General features: G+C 40.4%; 1 protein-coding gene across 1 annotated transcript in view; it reads right to left on the bottom strand.

Annotated features, from left to right (window-relative positions):
• Window positions 1-415: 415 nt before the first annotated feature.
• LOC137949706 (uncharacterized) overlaps window positions 416-9,602 on the bottom strand; it is an 82,736-nt gene continuing 73,549 nt past the window's right edge. Inside the window, exons 17-21 of the mRNA XM_068795853.1 lie at window positions 7,333-7,402; window positions 6,940-7,013; window positions 5,952-6,061; window positions 5,395-5,658; window positions 416-989 (exon numbers count right to left, since the gene is read on the bottom strand). Of these exons, the coding sequence (XP_068651954.1) occupies window positions 637-989; window positions 5,395-5,658; window positions 5,952-6,061; window positions 6,940-7,013; window positions 7,333-7,402 (871 nt within the window). The 3' untranslated portion in view covers window positions 416-636. The remainder of the gene's footprint in view (window positions 990-5,394; window positions 5,659-5,951; window positions 6,062-6,939; window positions 7,014-7,332; window positions 7,403-9,602) is intronic.

Below are 9,602 nucleotides of genomic sequence, written 5' to 3'. Positions count from 1 at the left end.
TCACCTTGATTTGGAATGTATTTGGAATGTATCAATGTGGTAAATATTTGTAGATGTTTGATATTTTTAATGATGATATTAAAGAAATTTTATTTATGATTCATATACTTTGGACGAAAATGGCTCTGTTTCCATTATTACTCTTACAAGTTTGCTAGTGGATCACTAGCTTAACAAGCGCTCAATGTAACTCGAAAATGATTCAAATACGCATTGTACACATTTGAGTCTTATTTTGTATTTCAAAGCAACTCAAAACCATCTGCTTCCAAACTAGCATAGAAATGTGGTGCGAACAAAAAAAAGGTTGCCAACTATCATCTAATTGCAGCTGAAAATTGAGGTAATAGTATTTCACAATATTATGATTTAAGTAGCACAATCGTTCTGTCAACTGTCACTCTATATCTTGAAATAAAATGAATAAATGTTTCTTTATGTAGTTATAAAGAATGCACAGCTTCACAGAAAGAGTCCAGATCGATGTTGAGAAACACTAAATAGATTAAGAATATTACAAATGATATTGAAAAGAATAATGATACAAACAAACAATGAATGCAGCACAATGTACTGATTTTAATCTGCTCTGCCTTTTCCCTTTCTACTCTGTTCCTCTTCCCAATTGTTCGAAACTTACAAATCCCCAGAGGATGCTGTCCGATTTATCCTTTGAGCACCCAACTTCGAAGGGGTGGGTTTTGCACCTCGGCCTCTCCCAAGGGATAACGGTTTAGCTTTAGTTGTTGGCGGAGGAGCAGCAATTGCAGCCCATGGATCGTCTTTATTAGTTGTAGTTGACTTCACATTTAATGGTTTGGATGCTGACTTCGGCACTGGAACAGCAATAGAACCCCACAAGTCATCTCCTCCTTGTGCTGTTGGAGTAGAAGTTTTAGCAGTCTGTGGTCGTGATAAACTTTTAGGGGCAGGAGCTTCAATTGCATCCCAAAGATCATCTTCTTTTGAGGGCTTCGGTAAATTTGACACTGCAAAATCAGAGCATTAAATGAGAAACTAAATAATGGTTAACAACCTTAAAGAGTCATCTTTATCTCCAATTACCCTAAGTAGGATTAATATGAGTAGTCAGTCCATTTATAAAAAGACGAGACTGTCAACACCTCTTCCAAGTTTTTTTGTGTAACTGTCATAGACGCCTCAAACACCCTTGAGATGCGCAGCAGATGACACATTTGGAAACCCGTGTACCTATTGAGTCAAAGTCCAATCCACAAAGCTATATCTTATGCTATGCATTACAATATACTCCTATATCATAATCAGATGTCCTAAAACTTACGAGGCAGCTACATGAATCCTCCATTCTGCCATATCATTTGTCAACCTCATTCCTAGATCAGCCTTCTTCAAGTCCTAACTAACCAGTTCTCTCCATGATATATCCCAAACTCAATTAACAACAAAGACAAAACCCTCAATACAAGTGTAACTGATTGCAACTTCGAATATGGAATTCAAAGGGATCAAATAGGAAATGATCCTCTGAATCATCTAACTATAATAAAATATACAATCAACCAACATTTATTGAATTTGAAAAAGAGTCAGAAGAAATGGTTCAATCCTCTTATTTCTCCAACCGAGAGATCCATGAATCGGATCCTGATGCATTAGATACAAATGGTCCGATGGGAGCAAGAATTTCCAGCCACTAGGTCTCTGCAGAACATCCCAGAACCATCACAAATAACTCATTTTATTTTTAACCTATTCATACCATGACTTAGTGTAGCAATTATTAGTCCAATGCCAAGTCTTGAAGCACATTCGAATCTTGGGTACTGATACAGGAAGCAATATGGAAAGAACAGTCAGTGCTACTCAACTATTCTCCAAGACATCCATTCCTAGTTTTTATTTTTACTTGTTTTCTTCTTTATTTACTTATCTTTTGCCGAAAGCTGACCAATGAGATTTACTACAATGGCAGAGGGGATGACATGATAACTTGGAAGTCGAGTCCTCCGATTTCTTCTCGATTTGCTCAGCTAGTTAGTATCTGGTGGATAGTTTGGTCTGGGGTTCCTTGGCTCCTGTTAAGGCCTGAAAATTCAATGCCCCTCTAAAGGTAAAGGCTTTACTTTGGAAAGTCCTCCAGGGTAAGATCCAACTAGTGATCTCCTTTGCGTGGGGCATTCAGCCCCATAATACCATGTGTGGTAAGCCTATATTCTGAGGAATTTATTGATCACTTGCTGTTGGGATGATTCTTTACTAGAGAAGCCTTGCCCTGTTATATCCGCAGGTTTGGTGTATTGACTTGTTTGCGTGCTAGTTTGGCTGATTGGCTTTACTAAAATTATCTCTTTATCCACCCCTCACCTTGGTACTTGTGCAGAATGGTGAGTGCAGTAGTCATTTAGAGCATATGGTTGGTGTAAACATGGTAAAGAAAAGTGAATAAAGGAGAAGAGTAAATGAAATCAAAGAGAGAAGGTTGTGGAAGTGTTATAATGTGCAACACTATTTCCTGAGGAGGATTTCGACCTCCTCCTGTCATTGAATAGACCACTTAAGTGACTGATGTATACAATGATAGCAATGCCCCTCAAGCTTAACCAACTTATATCTACTATAATACAAGACATATAAGCCTGAAAATTTACCTTAACATCCACCATAAACCATAACTGGCTGAGCACTATCCTAGTCCTAGAGGAAGAAGTCTTCCGAAAATAATAAAATACATCTCATCAAAAAACTCTTCAATTTAAAGATGACTGAAAATGCATCAGTGGCATCGCATTTGAATGAGTTTAGCACGATTGTTAATCAATTGACCTCCGTTCCAATTAAATTTGATGATAAGGTTCGTGCTTTAATTCGTTTGACATCTTTGCCAAATTGTTGGGAGCCTAGGACGGCTGCGGTCAACAACACTATAGGTAACGTGAATTTGATTTTTAATGATATTTGGGATACCATTCTTGCGGAGGAAGTTTTTAGAAAGGACTCCGGAGAATCGTCGACATCTAATTTTGCCCTAAATGTTGATGCTAGGGGCAGGAACTTTAAGAGGAATTCCAACAAGGGCAACGATAGAGGAAAGTCAAAGAATAGAAGAAGCAAGTCCAAATTCGGAAGGAATGTGGAGTACTAAAATTGTGGCAAGTTTGGTCACATAAAGAAGAACTACATAGCGCCGAAGAAGGATGAAAAGAAAAACGATGTTGCAAATGTGGTGACTGAAGAAGTACAAGATGTTTTACTTTTTTCGGTTGATAGCCATATTAACTCTTGGGTGTTAGATTCAAGAGCTTCTTTTCACACCACTGTGTACCGTGAGATCATGAAGAATTATGTAGTTGGAGATCATGGGAAGGTGTATCTTGCTGATGGAGAACCTTTAGATATTGTTGGTATTGGTAATGTTAGTTTAAGGATATCAAACGGGCCAGTATGAAAAATTCACAAGGTGAGACATGTACCAAAACTGATGCATAATCTGATCTCAATAGGGCAGCTTGATGATGAAGGTCATAATGTGACTTTTAATGGTGCTGCCTGGAAAGTCACAAAGGAAGTCATGGTTGTTGCACAAGGAGTTAAACTGGAACTTTGTACATCACTTCCAGTTGTAGAGACACGGTTGCAGTTGTTGATGTTGTTACTGACTCTGATTTGTGGCATTACAAGCTCGGTTACATGAGTAAGAAGGGAATAACAGTGCTTCAATCCAAAGGGAAGCTACCAGGGTTGAAAACTGTAAAGAAAAGTCTGTGTGAAGGCTGTATTTTCAGCAAGAAAAAAAGGGTAAGCTTTTCTAAGGCTAGAAAGGAGCAAAATACAGCAAAGTTGGAGTTGGTTCACACAAATATGTGGGGGCTTTCAATTGTTGCCTCCCTTGGTGGTTCTGACTACTATGTGAGGTGGGAGTGAGAGGAAGTTCGGGGCTGCACAAAGGGGTGGTTCTGGGCCGTGGGGTATTGGGTTGGTTTGATTAGGAGGGAAGTCAGATATAGGGGTGGTGCAAGGAAGGCTGGCTGGTGGCGGAGTAGGAAGGAAACTTCGCAGGCAATGGAGGAAACTGGACCAACCAAAGGACGTGTTGGTGGCTTCCGGGATGGTAACATGGGTCATGGTGGTATGGTCACAATATTGGATGATTGGCATTTGGCAGTGCTCCTCCAGTATGCAGTGATGAAGGTGAAGTGCCATGGTCAAGTTCAAAACTCCTTGGACCTCGGTGGGCGATCACGGTCGTGCTTGGTGGCTTCCGTGAATTGAGATGTGGACGCGCAAGCTGCAGTTGAGATGGTAATGAAAGAGCGTTTCGCACCAGTCTTAGCTGCCATGCGAATGTAGGGAGTGGCGTGGAAGGCTATACGAGTAAGCGTCAACAAAGTGGGGACGTAGACAAACTGGAAGGGGGCGGTGGAGGGTGGTCCAGTAATGTAGCAAGGCCCACTTCGGGTTGGTTGTCTACTTATAGTGATCCACTCGGTGTCATCTTCATCGCCATCATCGTTCCTTAGAATGTCGTTCAGAATGCCAAGCCGAGAGATCTTGGTCTCATTGTCATCACTGCAGCGGTGAAGTGATGTTGGAGCGCAGGTGGGTCCTTCATGGTGGTCGTCTCTGTCATCCACATCTCGCTAGCGAGAAGGAGATCTTCGTTGCTCAGCCGGTCTACGGTTGCCACCGCGATCCGGAGGTGATTCCGATCAAAGGGGCACCTCTCAATTCTCGTCTCACGTCTCTCATGTCGTTGATTTCGACCTCCTAATAAATAGTTACTTAAGTGACTGATGCATACACTGATAAAAATGCCCCTCTCAGTTAACCAACTTATATCTCCTAGAATACAAGACATAAATCTGAAAATTTATCCTAACATCCACCATAACTGAGTAAACACTATCCTAGGGAGAATACATATATGTAAAATGACCAAATTACATCAACACCTTTAATGTTTGGAAAAAAATAGTAAAATCTTCTCTAGTGGACCAGAAATACATGTGAACAGACCAAAGTACCCCTGACTCAATCTTTTCTAAGAGATCAGCTTTGCAACATCTTGTTGTTAGTGTCACCTACTCAGGCTAGCTATGTATGTTTCTTTTTCTTTTCTCTTGTTTTCGTTTGCTTGGACTTTTTGCCCCTTTATTAAAAATTTTCATCATTCAAAACAAACCAATTTATGCTGTAAATCCACCTCAGTGCTTTCACACAATTTACCAAGTCCTCATTTTTCTCCAGCAAGCTGAAATGCAAGTCAACTCGCTCTTCACTTATTTGCAGCGGTGTTGAGACCAATCCTAGGGTCTACAATTTATTTTTTAATTTTGTTTTGCAGACCCCAAACCATTACAATACTGGCCCATATAGGTAATACATTTAATTCTATTGTCTGAGAATGAAGCTCACCTTGCTGCTTTGGTTGCACAACAGGCCGTTTTTGAGCAGCCTGAATGTTAGCAAGAACAGGTGATGATTTGTGGTCTTCTGTTTTTAGGAAAGGATGGAACACAAGATCATCCCATGCATCTTTATCATCTGCTTCTCCATGACTTCCATTCTCAATCTCTCCCCAACCATCTGTTGATGTTGGAGAAGAGGGAACAGGTTGATCAGCTGAATCCAGGGCAGAACTTGCTTGCACTGGTGCAATATTTGGTGCTTCATCAATGACTGCAATAATAGTCAACAGAACCCCGGTTAATTTTGAAAAGATGCAAATTTGGCCATTATAATAAGCTAGACAATCAGATTTATATGATGCTCACATTAACTTTGAAACCACAGCTCATCTCAATAAATGACAAGCAATCTTTTTTTTTTTTTTTTTGAAAATGATGTATATATTAACAAAGAAGAGGCAACACAAAATCAGAGGAGCAAACCCCTAACAACAAGGGAATGACTAGCAATCTTTGGAGTAGAAAGAAAGCCCTGTATGCTTTCAGTAGAGATGGAAGATACACCTGAGCTGGAATTGGGAGGTGGTGAAACAAGTGCGGAGTCCACATTTGCAGAAGCAATAGTAGGATGCTCTGACGCTTTCCCCTTGGATACTAAGGAACTCATTGCCCAGCTGCATTTATTTTATGAAAGTGAAATCAAAACCCTCCTTATTTCACAGTTAAGCATAAAGTCCTAAATAATTATTCAAGTATAAAGGTAACTGGACTTCATTAGTGAATGGCAAAAGAGTAGACGTCAGAATTTTAGCAGTGATTTATACATCTTCATTAAAAAAAAAAAAAGAATATTAGCAGTGAGAACTACCAAAGTTACCTCTCCAGAACAAGTTAGTTCCAAAACACAATTTCATGCCCATATGTTATCTCTTTTAAAACTGCTGTGGTTTCTCCCTTTCGATCAGGAACTCAAAGCATTCATTGTTTACTTTTAAAGTGGAGATTCTACAAACTTCTTTTGCCATCCAATTTTCATACTTTGTGTGATTATAAACTTGTTACATTGTCTTTCTATCACAACTTTGAGCCCAGTGTCTGGCAGCAGTACTACTGAATTTACCATAGGGATTGTTTATCTCAGAGCACAATATCATCACCTTCAGGAGCAGTCTAAAAGATCCAAGCTCTTCAAGCAGAAGTAGAAGATTAGTGTATAATATTTCCAACAGCTCAGAATGCATTAGCCAACAAAAGGATTCTACATCAGACTGAGTCACTCTTCAGGACTTAAATTTGACTTCATAACCTATTTTTGGCACACCAAAGCGGGGGAAGAGCCAAACTCCAATTTGCTCAATCCAGATCGCTATATATATCTGTGTGTGTGTTTACAAATTGCTTATTCCAGAACTTAAGGATGTCTCAATAGTGCTTCAATTTCTATTGTATTACTTCATTACTTCAATTGACAAAATAGCAACTCAATATAACCAGATAAATATACTCATGTAAGAAGAATATCATTTTGTTAAGGGAAGACAAATTAACTCACCCAAGCAAACTTGCATTCCCAGGTAGTCCAGGCAATCCAGCACTTACACTTTCACTAGGCTCTCCTGTAGTTATCTACAGAAAACACAAGAAGCAAGCAGCTGTCTTAAAAGAAGCTCAATTGACACAAAATAATAAATGGAAAATGTCAGAGCTAAATCAACAGGCAAATGGCAAGCCCCAGAAGAGTTGCACCAATCCATTCACAACCATAAAAGCATAGATAAAAAGCCAAATCAACTTGCAAACCACAAGATTCCAATTCAGTAGTTGTAAATATGATAAACAATCGTGAATAATAAAAAGCTACTCTTTTTTTGAAATGGGGAACAGTAAAATATCAGTCAAGCAGTAGTTGATATCCACAGAATTCATGAAAGTAGTAGGGTAGAACCTGCTCATGATATTGTCTTGCTATTGCCAAAAATTGGTCAATGGCTTGAAATGCTTTTGTTCTAACATCCCTGAAACACAATAATTAGGCACCTTAATACAGCCAACAGGTGCCAAAACATAATATAAATCCCATTTAAGATCATTTATTTTTTGACAGAAGTGGACAACAGTACATCTCTATAAGCAGGTAAATTATCTTGAACCATGCGCTGCCCTGCAAGCAATGTGCAGATATGCCAGATGAAGGGCAACTAGTTGAACCAGCACATGTAACTGGTTTCCTATGTTGCATGGACTTATTTTTTTATGAAAGTGTGACTTATTTGCAAAACACCATAGCTATATGCTCCAATTTGAGGGGAAGTATCGAGAGTTTTTATAGATTGAGCTATTTTAGGGATATCTTCAGGGATTTTTTTCATAAAGTCGAGGGTAGATTAGTTCCATAACTTCGTGTTAAGTTACAAATTGTTTTATTGAAAGTTCAGGTAGTTACATGTTGCATTATTATTATTATTATTATTATTATTATTATTATTATTATTATTATTATTTTTGAAATGTTGATAATTTTATTTCAAAGAAAAGGAGGATACATCTAGGGAGACCTCCCCTAACAACAAGAGATTAAGGGGGGGCTAATTTAGCACACAAATCAGCAGCCGAATTGGCTGATCTAAGTACATGAGACTAAGTACAAGAAATGGTGGAAACAATGTCTAGAATATCAAGAAAAATCTGCCAGTGCCGCCATGGGGGGAGGATGAGGTGGAGCACCATCTAATAACAATCTTGGAGTCTCCCTCCACGATGAGGGGACCGTTGAAGTGGTCTTGAAAAATACGCAAGCCGTGAAGGAGACTAGAGAGCTCAACAATGGTCAAGTCAACAATTCCTAGAGGGCCAGTGTAAGAGAGTATGGTAGTGCCTCCCAGATAAAAAATACCCCGCCAAAACCAGCCAAACCCGGGTTCCCAAAGGCACTGCTATCAAAGTTCACCTTATAATATCAGGTGGGAGGAGGCTCCCAAACAACAACTCGGCGGGGGGTAGAGGGGACAGACATCTGAACAATAATCTTCTAGTTGATGCGGACTAGGGAACAAGAGAGGCAGGTGAATTCTTTCCGGGTGTGGATCCAGGTAGAGATGAGCTCTGTGGCAGTGGAGGAAACCTTTGCAGCAAAGTGGAAAGCACAATCAAACCGTCTGGAGTTCCTCTCCTTCTAGAGGCACCAAGGGACAAAAGCAATGTAGGCAACTAGCAGAAGCTTGCCCAAGTTGGGAAGGCAGGTCCCAGAAGAGAAGCGATACATGTGCTTAGGTCAAGTGGGATGCAGAAGCTGAGTCCCATATTGTCAATCATGCAAGTCTAGACCTTCCAGGCGAAGCCATAGTGGAGGAAAAGGTGACTCACACTTTCAGCTTCCGTCCTACAGAAGGGGCAGAGAAGATTGGGAATGGTGTTACCATGCCTAAGGTTGTTTGGAATGAGGATCTTGTTGCAGTAGAGACTCCAAAGAAAAAGTTCACCTTGGGCGGGACCGAGAGGCGCCAAGCAAAGGCAATCGGGTGAGGGGCGGGTGGCTGGGTCCATCCCATATGATGGCGGTAAGCCGAGGAGACCGAGAATCACCCGCTGTTATCAGGGAGCCAAATCATTCGATTAGCCGTCTGAGGGTGGACTTTTTTTTTTTTGAAATGATGTAATGCATTATTTATAAAAGATAGGTTTTCATAGTTCAAATCTATCTCCCTCATCTTTCACAGAATATTCCTGGTCTCTTTGCTTTGACTAATCTTCAAATTCACATGTTATATATATCATGTTAACAATTTTGGCTTTTTTTTTAAAAAAAAATTCACCCCCTCTGATACCCTGATGGGGATGGCATAATTGCACTCCCACCCACAGAAAAAGCCAACCAACAGCACAGTCAACAACCACCCCCCTATCAATTGCCAAACCAACCCTGTTCAGCCAACTCACTCCATATCCCCGCCCTTCTGAACTTGAACTCATTTCCTTTTTTAGACACCCCTACTGTGGCACCCCCTCTTGCCATCTGTCCCCTCCCACCCCCCAGCACCCACCTCTCTAGTATAATTATCAGCCCCCTCGAACACACCCCGACAACCTCCCCCCTTACTATGGATACCCCCCCTCCATCCCATCCCGGGTAGTGTGTTGAACACCCATACCCCTCTAATTCTGAATCTAGCTCTGGAAATCACTGCCCTCCTCAACCTCTACCATACCATCAAATTT

The sequence above is a fragment of the Aristolochia californica genome, unplaced genomic scaffold (genome assembly GCF_029961685.1).
Source record: "Aristolochia californica isolate CCGP_79_NKW_82.1479 unplaced genomic scaffold, dmAriCali1.0.hap1 SCAF_14, whole genome shotgun sequence".
Classification (NCBI taxonomy): domain Eukaryota; kingdom Viridiplantae; phylum Streptophyta; class Magnoliopsida; order Piperales; family Aristolochiaceae; genus Aristolochia; species Aristolochia californica.
Note: the sequence above shows the minus strand (reverse complement) of the source record. Positions and strands in the feature narration are given on the sequence as shown.